The 16,042-nt window shown below is 56.1% G+C and overlaps 1 protein-coding gene across 1 annotated transcript in view; it reads left to right on the top strand.

Moving 5' to 3' along the window:
* DCHS1 (dachsous cadherin-related 1) overlaps positions 1–15,855 on the top strand; it is a 40,624-nt gene extending 24,769 nt beyond the window's left edge. Inside the window, exons 3-21 of the mRNA XM_060176963.1 lie at positions 908–1,096; positions 1,189–1,420; positions 1,560–1,796; positions 2,100–3,116; positions 3,331–3,524; positions 4,206–4,302; positions 4,411–4,568; positions 4,720–5,614; positions 5,737–5,976; positions 6,255–6,380; positions 7,656–7,865; positions 9,440–10,318; positions 10,443–10,556; positions 10,696–10,907; positions 11,012–11,166; positions 11,357–11,487; positions 11,603–11,886; positions 12,231–12,369; positions 12,812–15,855. Coding sequence (XP_060032946.1) covers positions 908–1,096; positions 1,189–1,420; positions 1,560–1,796; positions 2,100–3,116; positions 3,331–3,524; positions 4,206–4,302; positions 4,411–4,568; positions 4,720–5,614; positions 5,737–5,976; positions 6,255–6,380; positions 7,656–7,865; positions 9,440–10,318; positions 10,443–10,556; positions 10,696–10,907; positions 11,012–11,166; positions 11,357–11,487; positions 11,603–11,886; positions 12,231–12,369; positions 12,812–15,423 — 8,121 coding nt within the window. The 3' untranslated portion in view covers positions 15,424–15,855. The remainder of the gene's footprint in view (positions 1–907; positions 1,097–1,188; positions 1,421–1,559; positions 1,797–2,099; positions 3,117–3,330; positions 3,525–4,205; positions 4,303–4,410; positions 4,569–4,719; positions 5,615–5,736; positions 5,977–6,254; positions 6,381–7,655; positions 7,866–9,439; positions 10,319–10,442; positions 10,557–10,695; positions 10,908–11,011; positions 11,167–11,356; positions 11,488–11,602; positions 11,887–12,230; positions 12,370–12,811) is intronic.
* The last annotated feature ends 187 nt before the right edge of the window (positions 15,856–16,042 follow it).

Here is a 16,042-nt window from a genome sequence, read left to right as displayed (position 1 = left end):
TTATAAAGCTTTCCCCCTGCAGGTGGTGGGGACCAGAGGCTAGAACCCAGGTCCTTGCACACTGTAATACCTTGCACACTGTTAAACCTGGTGCACCACAACCCAGCCCCTGAAGTCTCTTTAAAAAAAAAAATTACCTTTAATGAGAGAGGAATTGAGAGAGACAGCCACACACACCAGATCACTGCTCAACTCTGACTTATGGCTGGGGATTAATTCTAGAACTTCAGGCATGAGAGTCTTTTGCAAAGTCATTACACTATCTTCCCAGCCCCTTGAAGTCCCTTTAGTAGTTTTTCACACTTCTGTGTTTTCTCTTGATTTTTCTGTTCAAAATGGTTCCTAGAGCCTGGGAGGGAGCTCAGCAGATAAAGTGTTGGCTCTCAAGCATTAGGTCCTGAGTTCAATTCTTAGCAAGTGATTTTCTGGGAGTTCCCCCCCCTTTCATAAATATTTTTTAATCAAAAGTAAATAAAACAGTCCCCAAATATAGGGATGAAATGCTTTCTGATGTCAGCAAACAAGCTGAAGACAACTGTGATGTGCCTTATAAAGAAAGCCATGTGTTAGGTAAACTTCATTCAGATGAGTCACAGTGCTGTGAGTCCAATGTTAATGAATCAACAGTAAATATTAAATAAGACATGTTTTGACAGAAATACACATAAAACAAGGTTATGGGTTGACTAGTTCACAAAAATGCTGTGGCCAGACACTCACAAACTCCTAATCCAGGTGGTGAGATCTGGACTGTGGTTGGATTTTGGCCCATATCCTATTTGCCTCTGTGTATTCACCAGCCAGAGACTGGGCACCAGCAGGGATAAAGTCTTCTAATTGCTTTTTAGTTCTGGCGGGGTTTTTTTGGCCAAAATATGGGGCATCACTCACCCCAGCTTCTCCTCAGGTGACAGCCACAGATGAAGACAGTGGTCCATTTGGCCTCCTGTCCTATTCCTTGGGTGCCGGACTTGGGTCTTCAGGGTCTCCTCCATTCCGTATCGATGCCCAAAGTGGTGACGTGTGCACAACCAGGACCTTGGACCATGACCAGGGGCCCTCAAGTTTCGACTTCACAGTGACAGCTGTGGATGGGGTGAGTGGGCAGACCCTGGGCAGGTTGGGATGAAGGGGTAGGAAGTCACTAGGGTCAGAGAAGGCCCCTCTGACTTCTGGCTGTTTCATCAGGGAGGCCTCAAATCCATGGTATATGTGAAGGTGTTCGTGTCAGATGAGAATGACAACCCACCTTATTTTTACCCACGGGAGTATGCTGCCAGTCTCAGCGCCCAGAGTACACCAGGCACAGCAGTGCTGAGGGTTTGTGCTCATGACCCTGACCAGGGGTCCCATGGGCGACTCTCCTACCACATCCTGGCTGGCAACAGCCCCCCACTATTTGCCTTGGATGAACACTCAGGTGAGGACCCTCACATTCCCAGGGCCTGCCCCCAGACCCTCTCCCCACCTGCCTAGATGATGTACTGCCCCTTCCTCCCATAGTCCTCCCAGCTCTACTCTGTGTCCTTATATGTCTCTGCTTCTGTTCTTCCTCCCAGGGCTGTTGACAGTAGCCTGGCCCTTGGCCAGACGAGCCAATTCTGTGGTGCAGCTGGAGATCGGAGCACAGGATGGAGGTGGCCTACAGGCAGAGCCCAGTGCCCGAGTCAACATTAGCATTGTGCCTGGAACCCCTACGCCCCCCATATTTGAACAACTGCAGTATGTCTTTTCTGTACCAGAGGATGTGGCACCAGGCACCAGTGTGGGAACAGTGCAGGCACACAACCCACCAGGTATCACTGGGCATTATACTTAGCGCCATACCAGGTACCCCACCGTAACCCCTGAGCCTCGTCTCTGAGTACCCTGCAGATAGCCCCAATACGAAGCACCCTGCAGGCATGACACAGGCACTCTGCTTCGCCTGGTGCCACCCAGTCTCTCTGCCGGCACCGGCATGCCCTGCAACCCCACACTAATGACTGTGAAAGGCACATCACAGGGGTGTCACTGCCAAGCCCTTCTTGGGATGAGAGTCTTGCTTCCAAATCAGAAAGTGACCCTGTCCCTTTCTCGACCCCTCTCTTCCTCCCTAGGTCGCTTGGGGCCTGTGACTCTTGCTCTATCAGGTGGGGATCCCCGAGGTCTCTTCTCGATAGATGGGGCCTCAGGGCTGTTACAGACACTTCGCCCTCTGGACCGAGAGCTCTTGGGACCAGTGCTGGAGCTGGAGGTGCGGGCTGGCAGTGGGGTACCCCCAGCTTTCACTGTAGCTCGGGTGCGTGTGCTGCTGGATGATGTCAACGACAATTCCCCTGCCTTCCCTGCTCCTGAAGACACTGTGTTACTGCCACCAAGCACGGCCCCGGGGACCCTCATCTATACACTTCGGGCTCTGGATGCTGACTCAGGCATTAACAGTCGAGTCACCTTCACACTGCTTTCTGGAGGTGATGGAGCCTTCACCGTTGACCCTTCAGCAGGCTTCATAAGGCTTATAGGACCTCTGAGTCCCCCAGGGGAATCAGCCTATGAGCTGGAGCTGCAAGCCCAGGATGGGGGCTCTCCACCCCGCACCAGCAACTTCCGATTGCGGGTAGTCGTACAGGACTTGGGGGCCCCAGGACTGGCTCCCCACTTCAGCAGCCCTATCTACCGTGTGGACCTACCCTCAGGCACCATCCCTGGAACTCAGGTCCTGCAAGTGCAGGCTCGAGCACCTGACGGGGGACCTGTCACGTATCACCTCGCAGCAGATGGGTCAAGTAGCCCCTTTGGCCTAGAGCCACAGAGTGGGTGGCTGTGGGTACGGGCGGCACTGGAACAGGAACTGTACACGCTGAAGGTAATGGCAGTGTCTAGCTCCAAGGCTGAACTAGGACAGCAGACAGGCACAGCCACCGTGAGGGTAAGCATCCTCAGCCAGAATGAACACAGCCCCCGACTGTCTGAGGAGCCCACCTTCCTAGCTGTGGCTGAGAACCAGCCCCCAGGGACCAGTGTGGGCCGGGTCTTTGCTACTGACCGAGACTCAGGATCCAATGGGCGTCTGACCTACAGCCTGCGGCAGCTGTCAAAAGACATCAAGGCCTTCCACATCCATCCCCAGACTGGTGAGCACTGGGACCTGAATTCTGAGACTTCCCCATGACCTCATCCCCAGACTGGTCAACACCTAGGTAGGCCCCATGTTTGAGGACCAGGACTGAACCTGGAATATCACCCTGGCATTCCCTCCCACACCCCCAAACCCTTGCCTCTCAGCCATAAGCTTCAGACACAGCATCCCTAGCTACCACGTACATGATCGCTTTCTTATATTCCCAGGAGAGGTGACCACACTCCAGAGCCTGGACCGCGAGCGGCAGAGCAGCTACCAGCTGCTAGTGCTGGTGCAGGACGGGGGGAGCCCACCCCGAAGCGCCACAGGCACAGTGCACATCGCTGTGCTCGACCTCAACGATCACAGCCCCACCTTCCTGCAGGTTTCAGGAGCTGCCAGTGGCGGCCTAACCATACAGGTAAGTAAAATGGGGAGAGCCCCTGCTCTGATGAAGTGGGGGAGGGGGAAGAGACAGAGATCTCCCCAAACAGGTAATTAAAACGGGGAAAGACCCTGCTCTGATTAAGTGGGGGAGAGAGAGAGAGAAAGAAAGATCTCCTTAGAGAGTTGCAGGTGTAGATAAGAAAGGCTGCCTCTTGGAGGAGGCCAGCAGTGGTGCACTCCGTTAAGCGCACATAGTACAAAGCACAAGGACCTGCTCAAGGATCCAGGCTTCAGTCCCTACTCCCCACTTGCAGGGGCAGCGCTTCACAAGCAGGGAAACAGGTATGCAGGTGTCTCTCTTGCTCTCTCCCACTCTATCTCTCCCTCCCCTCTCAATTTCTCTCTGTGTCTATCCAATAAAATGGGGAGGGCGTGGCCGCTAGGTGCAGTGGATCTGTAGAGCCAGCACAGAGTCCCAGTGATAACCCTGGTGGGGAAGAAAGAAAGAAAGAGAGGGAGAGAGAGAGAGAGAGAGAGAGAGAGAGGGAGAGAAAGAAAGAAAGAAAGAAAGAAAGAAGGAAGGAAAGAAAGAAGACCTCTTAGATCAGCCAAAAAGGGGGACGGAGGTTTGCCGGCACACGTGAGAAGTCGTCACTCCTAAGCTGTGTCAAGAACAGGAAAAAGGCGACTCTAGGCAAGTTGTTTCTTCCCACAGGTGCCTGATCGTGCGCCTCCAGGAACACTGGTGACGACTCTGCAGGCGAAAGACCCAGATGAGGGGGAGAACGGGACCGTACTGTACACTCTGACCGGTACCCGGTGGGGAGGAGGATGTGACACGTGGGCGGTGGCTGGCCTGGGCGACCCGCAGGGCCCTGGCGTCCGCGCCCTCACCCCGTGCCGTGCCGTCTTGCTTCCAGGCCCCGGCGCGGAGCTCTTCTCTCTGCACCCTCACTCGGGGGAGCTGCTCACGGCCGCGCCCCTGATCCGAGCAGAGCGCCCCCACTATTCTCTGAGCCTGAGCGCTCACGACCAAGGCACCCCCCCTCGGAGCTCCAGCCTTCAGCTGCTGGTGCAGGTAGGACGGGCCTTCCCCGCCGCCGGCCGGTGTGACGGGAGCCCCCCCAGGTCCGCCATGACAGGTCCCTTTCTGGCCTGGCCGGCACGTCCAGCTCCCCTTTTAAGCGATTCCACCTGACCGCCCCTCCCCCCCTCCCCGTGCACGCCAGGTGCTCCCTGCAGCCCGCTCTGCGGAAACGCCGCCGCCGGGGCCTTCAGAGGCGGACGGTGACGCCGCCGCCGCCGCCACGGTGCCGCCCGTGGTGCTGACGGTGACGGCGGCGGAAGGGCTGCAGCCCGGCTCGCTGCTGGGCTCGGTGGCGCTGCCAGAACCGGCGGCGGCGGCGGCGGCGGCGGACCCACTCACCTACACGCTGGTGGGCGGCGTCGACCCCGAAGGCACCTTCGCGCTGGACTCGGCCTCGGGGCGCCTGTACCTGGCGCGGCCGCTGGACTTCGAGGCGGGCCCGGTGTGGCGCGCGCTCACGGTGCGCGCGGAGGGTCCGGGCGGCGCGGGCGCGCGGCTGCTGCGCGTGCAGGTGCGCGTGCAGGACGAGAACGAGCACGCGCCGGCCTTCGCGCGAGACCCGCTGGCATTGGCCCTGCCCGAGAACCCCGAGCCGGGCGCCGCGCTCTACACGTTCCGCGCGTCAGACGCCGACGGCCCGGGTCCCAACAGCGACGTGCGCTACCGCCTGCTGCGTCAGGAGCCGCCGGCGCCTGCGCTCCGCCTGGACGCGCGCACGGGGGCGCTGAGCGCACCCGGGGGGCTGGACCGCGAGACCACGCCCGCGCTCTTGCTGCTCGTGGAGGCCGCCGACCGGCCCACCAATGCCAGTCGGCGGCGCGCGGCCCGCGTCTCGGCGCGCGTCTTCGTCACCGACGAGAACGACAACGCGCCGGTCTTCGCGTCACCCTCGCGCGTGCGCCTCCCTGAGGACCAGCCGCCCGGGCGCGCGGCGCTGCACGTGGTCGCGCGAGACCCCGACGTGGGCGAGGCTGCGCGCGTGAGCTACCGCCTGGCGGCGGGCGGGGACGGCCACTTTCGGCTGCACGCCAGCTCCGGTGAGGGGCTGTCGGGGCGCGGGCGGGCGGGCGGGCGGGCGGGGGCTGGCATGGAGGTCCGCGGGTGTGCGCGGGGGGCGGGGGGCGGGGGTCCCGTCCAAACAGCCCTGCTGCGCACCCAGGAGCGCTGTCCGTGGTGCGGCCCCTGGACCGCGAGCAGCGAGCCGAGCACCTGCTGACCGTGGTGGCCTCGGACCACGGGTCCCCGCCGCGCTCGGCCACCCAGCTCCTGACGGTCAGCGTGGCGGATGTCAACGACGAGGCGCCCGCCTTCCAGCAGCAAGAGTACAGCGTCCTCCTGCGAGAGAACAGCCCGCCCGGCACGTCTCTGCTCACGCTTCAGGCCACCGATGCCGACCTGGGTAAGACCTGCGGCCGTGGCGCTGCGGGCAGGACAGGTTTCATTCACCGAGATGCGAGATGCGAGATGCGAGAGCGCTGCCCTTGCCGGGCCAGGAAACAGCTCACCCGGGTGGTGCGTGCGCTGCCGGGGTTTGAGCGCCGCGCCCACTGCGCACCGAGGAAGCCCGGTGCATGTTGTGCACTTAGCCCGTGCTGTGGAGTCTCTGTCTTTAAAAAGGCCAAAAAAAGAAGAAAAATACTCATTTGCACTTAACCTCTGCTGTCCCTCTCTGCCCAGGGGCCAGCGGGCAAGTAACTTACGGGGGCGTCACTGGTGAAAGCTTCTCTCTGGACCCAGACACCGGAGTTCTCACAACCCTTCAGGCCCTGGATCGGGAAGAGCAGGAAGAGATCAACCTGACAGGTGCACATTAACAGGAACTCGAAAGCCTGAAGTGTTGTAAATACCATAGTTTCACTGCACAACTCCCGTCTTACACACACATTTATATATGTAATGGTTTTAATGACAGATAGATAGATAGAAAAGTTTTTGTTTGTCTTGCTACCAGAGTTATCGCAGGTGCTCCCTGCAAGCATAACAAATCTACTGCTCCTGGCAGCAATTTCTCTTTCATTTTTTTCTTTGCCTCCAGGGTTATCTTTGGGGTTCAGTGGCTGCACTATGAATCCACTGTTCCTGTGGCCATTCCCCCCCCTTTTGGGGGGGGGATAGAACAGAAATTGAGAGGGGAGGGGAAGATAAGAACAAAGAAAGAAAGAAAGTGGTGAAATAGGTGTGAAGCCACACACACACACACACACACACACACACACACCCCGCAGGTGGGGAGCTGTGGCTCTAACTGGGTTCCTTGCACGGGTGCTTGCGTAGTCCCCAGCAATCTTTTTTCTTTTTCTTTCTTTTCCCTCTATTTTATTGGCTAGGACAGAGAAATTGAGAGACAGGAGGGGAGAGAGAGAAAGGCACCTGCAGACCTGCTTCACCAGTCATGAAGCATCCCCCTGCAGGTGGATAGCAGGGGCTCAAATGCAGGTCCTCGTGCTTGGTAGTGTGGGCTCAAGAAAGTGCACCACGGGGAGGGGGGGGCGCACAACGGGGTCAAGCGCACTTGGCTTAAGGATCCCGGAAAATAAATATAATTTTTTTTAAATCTATTAAAAAAAAGGGCACCACTGCCTGCCAGCCCCCGCATTACCTTCTGATACCTCCCACCTATTACCACATACTTTATCATTTTTTTTATTCATTGGGGATCCAGTAGGGTTTGGCAAAGTGTAATAGTGGCAAAAACTTTTAAATGTGTAACACACATTTCACTCAGATTATACTTTAGCCATTTCACAGAACCCCTTATTGATAGTATAGGCCAAAAAAATGAAGTGGAATATTCAAAGTAACACATGTTCGAAGTGGCAGAGCTCGGACCTCATTTAGTGTTTTTTCTGACACATCACACAAATCTACTATTTGTATGAGCCAAACATAGAAGGTGAGAAGAAAACACATCTTCTGACATATGCACATTTGTGTGTGTTTATGGGGTGTGGCAAGATGAACCTTTTCTGCTTTGTGACCCGGTGAATGTGTGAGAACACCCAGTGGGATGGGTCTCTCCAGAGCAGGGGGACAGGCGACACGTGTTTTATCATACTTCTCTGTTTTGCTTTCCCACAGTGTATGCCCGAGATAGGGGCTCACCCCCACTCTTAACCCATGTCACAGTGCGAGTGGCTGTAGAGGATGAGAATGATCACGCCCCAACTTTTGGGAGTACCCACCTCTCCTTGGAGGTTCCTGAGGGCCAAGACCCCCAGATGCTTACTACACTTCGAGCCTCTGACCCAGATGTAGGAGCCAATGGGCAGCTACAGTACCGAATCCTGGGTAAGACCTCTTTGCCCGTTTACTTGCCCAGAACTTATACCTTGTTGACTTCTAGCAAATGTTTCGGGTCTGTTTTCCCCCCTTTTATTTTCCCCACTTGCTCTCACGCATTTATGTCTGTGTCTCTGAGTGTCTCTTTGTGAACCTTCCCAGCCCCCTGTACTCCTGTTTTCTTCTCCTTATTCTTTTTCATATCTCCATATAGAGATAAACTCGTCCTAAAACTTTTTGGTCCCAGGCTTTCTTAGCACTTGTAGTTTTTAGAACCCTTAAGTCTTTCTTTACACATTCAGTGTTTGATATAGCATGTAACACAATAGCATTATCGCGCTTAAACTTTATTTTTTATTTGATAGAACAGGGGGAAATTGAGAGGAGGGTGAGGGGAGTGAGAAACAGAGAATCAGAGAGACACCTGCAGCACTGCTTCACCACTTGTGAAGCTTTCCCTCTGCAGTTAGGGACCAGTGACTTGAACCCAGGTCCTTGTGCATGGTAATAAGTGCACTTAACTAGATACACCACCACCTGGCCCCAATATGCCAGTATTTATTGTGTTAGATATTATAGATGATAAAAGCTAAAACATCATTGCAAACCATACAATTGCAATATATACTGTACAAAAAAATAAGTAATTGCTTACCATATTCCTGTATAAGCACAGCAGAATGCTAGAATTCCAAATCATTATAGAATAGTGAAGTTGCAAAGATTGTAAGATAGTGGTCCGGGAGGTGGCACAGTGGATAAAGCATTAGTCTCTCAAACAGGAGGTCCTGAGTTCAATCCCCGGCAGTACATGTACTGGAGTGATGTCTGATTCTTTCTCTCTCTCTCCTCCTCCTCTCTTTCTCATTAATTAAAAAAAAAAAAAAAAAGATTGTGGGAGTTGGACATTAACGCAGAGGGTTAAGTGCAGGTGGTGCAAAGCACAAGGACTGGCATAAGGATCCTGGTTCGAGCCCCCAGCTCCCCACCTGCAGGGGAGTCGCTTCACAAGCGGTGAAGCGAGTTTGCAAGTGTCTAGCTTTCTCTCCCCCTCTGTCTTCCTCTGCTCTCTCCATTTCTGTCCTATCTAACAATGACGACATCAACAACAACAATAAAACAAGGGCAACAAAAGGGAGTAAATAATATTAAAAAAAAACTTAAAAAAAAAACAAAGATTGTAAGATACAAAGGTGAGTCAGTGTAAACAATCTCTGCAGATACATGTATATGTCCTCAGCTGTCTACCTATATTTTAGAAAGTATAAGTACACAAGTTTACGTTCCATTAACCGTCCAAGTGACCAGACAATATAGTTATGAAATAATGAGAATGTAAAGAGCAATTAACGCTTTAGTGTTGCCATAAAGTCAGAACTGATCTTATGTGTTCTCTCAATGGCTTTTGGGGAATTCCTTAGAATTCCTCACACCATACTGAGAACAAGTTGCTTCACAGAACCCTTCTTTACCTCCTCTTTTCCTGCACTTCTCCCACTTTCTCCTCCCCTCCAGCCCCACTCTTTGTTGTTTCCTATAAGACATCCCACTCGCCTGGGCTGACGTGTGTATCTTCTCTACAGATGGGGACCCGTCAGGAGCATTTGTTCTGGATCTAGTTTCTGGGGAATTTGGCACCATGAGGCCACTAGACCGAGAGGTGGAGCCAGCATTCCAGCTGCAAATAGAGGCCCGAGATGGAGGTCAGCCAGCTCTCAGTGCCACTCTGCTTGTGACGGTGGCAGTCCTGGATGCCAATGACCATGCCCCAGCCTTTCCTGTGCCTGCCTACTCTGTGGAAGTGCCTGAGGACGTGCCTGCAGGGACACTGCTGCTACAGCTCCAAGCTCATGACCCCGATGCTGGGGCCAACGGCCGTGTGACCTACTACCTGGGTGCAGGTGCAGGAGGAGCCTTCCTGCTGGAGCCCAGCTCTGGCGAGTTGCGCACAGCCACTGTCCTAGACAGAGAGCAGTGTCCCAGCTATGCCTTTCCTGTGAGTGCAGTGGACGGGGCGGCTGCCGGGCCTCTGAGCTCCACAGTGCCTGTCACCATCACAGTGCGTGATGTCAATGACAACGCTCCCATCTTCCCCACCAGTCCCCTGCGACTGCGCCTGCCCCGCACAGTTCCTAGTTTTAGCAGGCCAATCCTGCCTCTGGCCACTCTGCGAGCCGAAGACCGTGATGCTGGTGCCAACGCCTCCATCCTGTACCGTCTGGCAGGCACACCCCCCCCTGGCACCACTGTGGACTCTTACACAGGAGAAATCCGTATGACCCGCTCCCCTGTAGCTCTAGCCCCCCAGGATCGTATCCTCTTCATCGTGGCCACAGACCTCGGCCGTCCAGCTCGCTCTTCCACCGGTGTGATAATTGTTGGGCTGCAGGGAGAAGCAGAGCGTGGACCTCGCTTTCCCCGGACTAGTAGTGAAACTGTGCTTCGTGAGAATGCACCCCCAGGTGCGTCCTCAACCATGTCTTGGAGCTTTGTATCCCTCAGTGGATATGGGCTACTCAATACAATGATCTCTCTGCTTCTCCCAGTCCAGTAGTCACAGTCTAACCAATACTGACCTCTTTGCAGGAACTCCTGTTGTCTCCCCTAAGGCTGTCCATGCCGGGGGCTCAAATGGACCAATCACTTACAGCATCCTCAGTGGGAACGAGAAAGGGACATTCTCCATCCAGCCTAGTACAGGTAAGAGGCAGAAATAGAGGACTCTGGAAAGGGACAGACTCCTGGGGGAGAGATTGGGTGTCGGGGGGCTGCCCCTGAGTAAAGAACTTCAGAGAGAAAGAGTGTCAGTGACATCTCTGGCCTCTATCCCTCCCCCTAGGTGCCATCACAGTTCACTCGGCAGAGGGGCTGGACTTTGAAGCAGGCCCCCGACTGAGGCTGGTGCTGCAGGCTGAGAGTGCAGGAGCCTTCGCCTTCTCTGTGCTGACCCTAACCCTGCAAGATGCCAACGACAATGTGCCTCGCTTCCTGCAGCCCCACTATGTTGCTTTCCTGCCTGAGTCCAGGCCCTTGGAGGGGCCTCTGCTGCAGGTGTGTGTGTGTGGGGGGGGGGGGGGTGATGAGAAGTGGGGTTCAGGAGCTGGTCAAACTTTGCTGTGGCCAAGTCAGTACCAGCAGCCGCTTCCTCTCCCCAGGTGGAAGCCGACGACCTGGATCAGGGCCCCAGTGGGCATATCTCCTATAGTCTAACTGCATCCCAACCAGCAAGGGGACTGTTCCATGTAGACCCATCCACAGGCATGATCACCACCACAGCCATCCTGGACCGAGAGATCTGGGCTGAAACACGGTGAGACCTAGCTCTAGAGATCCCCCTCCCAAGACCTCATCCTGGGTCCATACAGTTTCAACCCCCTTAACCCCCTTTCCTCCCTCTAGCACACCTCAAGCCCCTCTGATCATCAGGCTATCTTTCCTAGCCCTGCCCAGGGCTCTCCCGTATCCCCAGAACCCATACCCTGATTATGCTTTGTGTCCAGGCTGGTCCTGATGGCCACAGATAGAGGAAACCCAGCCCTGATAGGCTCGGCAACCCTGATGGTGATGGTCATCGACACCAATGACAATCGCCCCACCATCCCCCAGCCCTGGGAGCTCCGAGTGACCGAAGGTGAGGGATGAGTTAAGTGAGACGTACAAGAGGCTTGTGGGTAATTCTGTTCCCCAAACTGGGGCTTCCAGGGTGTCTGGGACCCTGCCAGACACTCTTGTCCCGTGTATTACAGATGCACTCTTGGGCTCAGAAATTGCACAGGTGACAGGCAATGATGTAGACTCAGGACCAGTGCTGTGGTATGTGCTGAACCCCTCTGGTCCCCAGGACCCCTTCAGTATAGGCCGCTATGGAGGCCGCCTCTCCCTCACTGGCCCTCTGGACTTTGAGCAGCATGACCGCTATGAGTTGCAGCTGCTGGCACATGACGGGCCTCATCAAGGGCATGCCAACCTCACAGTGCTGGTGGAGGACGTCAATGACAATGCACCCATCTTCTCACAGAGCCTCTACCAGGTACCAGTGCCCCTGGATGACTCGACACCTGGGCCCAGGGTTGTTCCCATTAAAAAGAAGTGGCAAGGCTAGAAGTTCATGAAATAGGCTGGCTATTGGATCTGGCCTGAGGATGGAGTTCTGGGAACAAGAGGGTCCCAACTCAAACCAGCCTCTCAAGTCCTAGGAACTGTATCTGTGTTCTATATCCTGTGGCCGAAAATGGAGGGAAGTGGGAAATTCAAATTCTAATGAGTATAAGCTGTAAGTAGGAGCTAAGCAGGTCTCCTGCGACCAATCCCTAGAACCTGGGCTGAGCCAGCAGCTAAGAAACTTAGCTGTAAATATTTGTCCTCAAACCTCAGGTGACGCTGCTGGAGCATACACCCCCAGGCAGTGCCATTCTCTCTGTCTCTGCCACTGACCGGGACTCAGGTGCCAACGGCCACATCTCCTACCACCTGGCTTCCCCTGTTGAAGGATTCAGTGTTGACCCCAACAATGGTATGTCCTTCCTGGGATCTGATTCCATTTCTGTGTTGGGCTTTATTCTAATTTCATTCCTAGGATTTCTTCCTTTTTTTTGCCAGAGCACTGCTCAGCTGTGGTTTATGGTGTTGTGCAGGTTTGAACCTGGAACTTTAGAGCCTCAGGCTTGAGAATCTCTTTGCATAACCATGATGCAGTCTACCTCCATCCCATTCCTAGGGTTTCTTGTCTGAACTCTTTTTAACTCCTGGATCCCTGAGACAGCCCTCCCCCATCTTTTTTTTAATCCTTGTTATGACTGTCTGGAAACCATTCCCAGAGCCCTGGAGAGCAGCCCTAATCCCCCAGTACGCAGGCCGTCCTCTAAAATCTTCATTCTCAAGTAGTTTCCTGGGCCACTTGAATGCTCACTCCTTGGTCTCCACTGAAAACACGTTTCTCTCTGACCTCATCTCAGGAACCTTGTTCACGACAATGGACGCTGAGGCCTTAAGCCAGGAGGGGCCAGGAGTGGTGGATGTGGTGCTGGAAGCTCGAGATCAGGGGATACCGGGCCGGGCAGCACGGGCCACTGTGCACGTGCAGCTGCAGGACCAGAACGACCATGCCCCGAGCTTCACCTTGCCACACTACCGTGTGTCCGTGGCTGAGGACTTGCCCCCTGGTTCTACTCTTCTCACCCTGGAAGCCACAGATGCAGACGGGAGCCGCACTCACGCCACTGTGGACTACAGCATCGTCAGTGGCAACCGAGGCCGAGTCTTCCACCTGGAACCCCGGCTGGCTGAAGCTGGGGAGGGTGATGGGCTAGGCCCTCGGGCCCTGGGCTGCCTGGTACTGCTTGAACCTCTGGACTTTGAAATCCTAACTCAGTACAACTTAACCGTGGCTGCAGCTGACCGGGGGCAGCCTCCTCGAAGCTCAGCCGTACCAGTCACAGTCACTGTGCTGGATGTCAATGACAACCCACCTGTCTTCACCCAAGCAGCCTACCATGTGGTGATACCTGAGGACACGCCTGTGGGAGCCGAGCTGCTGCACGTGGAGGCCTCTGACGCTGACCTGGACCCTCATGGCCTCATTCACTTCACACTTAGCTCAGGTGACCCTGCAGGACTCTTTGAGCTGAACGAGAGTTCAGGCGCCCTGCGGCTAGTCCGACCTTTGGACTGTGAGACCCAGGCTCGACATCGGCTTGTAGTGCAGGCTGCCGACCCTGCAGGGGCACACTTTACTCTAGCCCCAGTGACAATCGAAGTCCAGGATGTGAATGACCATGGCCCAGCCTTCCCGCTAAGCTTGCTCAGCACCAGCCTGGCAGAGAACCAGCCTCCGGGCACTCTTGTGACCACGCTGCACGCAATTGACAGGGATGCTGGGGCTTTTGGGAGACTCCGCTACAGCCTGTTGGAGGCAGGACTGGGGCCTGACGGCCGGGAGGCATTTGCACTCAACAGTTCAACAGGAGAGTTGCGGGCTCGAGTGTCCTTTGACTATGAGCACACAGGAAGCTTCCAGCTACTGGTCGGTGCTGCTGATGCTGGGAATCTCTCAGCCTCCGTCACCGTGTCAGTGCTCGTGATTGGTGAGGACGAGTATGACCCAGTGTTCCTGGCTCCAGCTTTCCACTTCCAGGTGCCAGAAGGTGCCCGACGTGGCCATAGTCTGGGTCATGTGCAGGCCACAGATGAGGATAGTGGGGCTGACGGCCTGGTGCTCTACTCCCTTGCCACTTCTTCCCCCTATTTTGGGATCAACCAGACTACAGGTGCCATATACCTGCGGGTGGACAGCCAGGCACCAGGCAGTGGAACAGGCACCTCAGAAGGTGGGGGCCGGACCCGGCGTGAGGCACCACGGGAGCTGAAACTGGAGGTGGTGGCAAGGGGGCCTCTGCCTGGTTCCCGAAGTGCCACAGTGCCTGTGACTGTGGATATCACCCACACGGCGCTAGGCCTGGCACCTGACCTTAACCTGCTACTAGTGGGAGCTGTGGCAGCCTCCCTGGGAGTTGTGGTGGTGCTTGCACTGGCAGCCCTGGTCCTTGGGCTGGTGCGGGCTCGCAGCCGCAAGGCTGAAGCAGCACCTGGCCCAATGTCACAGGCTGCACCCCTGGCCAGTGGAACCCTACAGAAGCTGGGCCGAGAGCCACCCAGCCCACCACCCTCTGAGCACCTGTATCACCAGACTCTCCCCAGCTATGGCGGGCCAGGAGCTGGAGGACCCTACCCCCGTGGTGGCTCCCTGGACCCTTCCCACTCAAGTGGCCGAGGCTCAGCAGAGGCTGCTGAGGACGATGAGATACGTATGATCAACGAATTCCCCCGTGTGGCCAGCGTGGCCTCCTCTCTGACTGCCCGTGGTCCCGATTCAGGCATCCAGCAGGATGCAGACGGACTGAGTGACACATCCTGTGAGCCGCCTGCCCCTGACACCTGGTATAAGGGCCGCAAGACGGGGCTGCTGCTGCCAGGTGCGGGAGCCACTCTGTACCGAGAAGAAGGCCCCCCAGCCACGGCCACAGCCTTCCTAGGGGGCTGTGGCCTGAGCCCCGCACCGGCTGGGGACTATGGCTTCCCAGCAGATGGCAAGCCGTGCGTGGCAGGTGCGTTGACAGCCATTGTGGCAGGTGAGGAGGAGCTCCGAGGCAGCTATAACTGGGACTACCTTCTGAGCTGGTGCCCTCAGTTCCAGCCACTGGCCAGCGTCTTCACAGAGATCGCCCGGCTCAAAGATGAAGCTCGGCCGTGCCCCCCGGCTCCCCGTATCGACCCACCACCCCTCATCACTGCCGTGGCCCACCCAGGAGCCAAGTCTGTGCCCCCTAAGCCAGCAAGCACAGCTATCACCCGGGCCATTTTCCCACCAGCTTCTCACCGCTCCCCCATCAGCCATGAAGGCTCCCTGTCCTCGGCTGCCATGTCCCCCAGCTTCTCGCCCTCATTGTCTCCTCTGGCCGCTCGATCTCCTGTTGTCTCACCATTCGGGGTGGCCCAAGGCCCCTCAGCCTCAGCACTCAGTGCAGAGTCCGGCCTAGAGCCACCTGATGACACAGAGCTGCACATCTAGCTGTGGCCCAGGCTGGGCCCCGACCTGGGATGCTCTCAGCGTCCCCAACGCAGGTCCTGTCTGAGCCTGCACTGGGCAGCCTCGGACTACGACCGGCCAAACTCCTTCAGTGGGGGCAGGTCCCATGTCTCACCCTGGCCCCTCAGAGCACCAGCACCGACTGCAGAGGTCCTATTGGGCCCTGAGCTGTGGTTAGGTCCTATGTGAGGAGAAGTATGAAGAAGGTGGTAGCCTGGGTCCTCCCCAGAGCTTCTCACCCTGTGCCAGCACCCGGAGATGAAGCGGAGACTTTATTTATTGGGGGTAGGAGGATGGGGGAGGTCCCTCCCACCTGTTTGGGCCCAGCTCCTTTGGGTTCCTTTGACACTCCTGCCTCTGCCCAGAACCAAGTGCCAATTCTCACTCTGGAGCCTTAATAAACTGCAGTTTGTATCCAGTGTCCAGCTGTTTTGGGGGGTGTAAGGATGGGGGTATGATTGGTGGCACAGGGGCCTCTGCCTGATTCCTGGAGTGCCACAGTGCCCATGGCCATGGATATACCCACACTGCACCTTGGTGGGTGCTTGACTAGGGCACTGAGGGTGGGAATGGTATTGTCGGTTAGCCTGAGGTCATCAGT

This window comes from Erinaceus europaeus, chromosome 17 (assembly GCF_950295315.1).
Source record: "Erinaceus europaeus chromosome 17, mEriEur2.1, whole genome shotgun sequence".
Lineage (NCBI taxonomy): Eukaryota > Metazoa > Chordata > Mammalia > Eulipotyphla > Erinaceidae > Erinaceus > Erinaceus europaeus.
The sequence above is the reverse complement of the archived record's forward strand: the minus strand, read 5'-3'. Positions and strand labels throughout refer to the sequence as shown.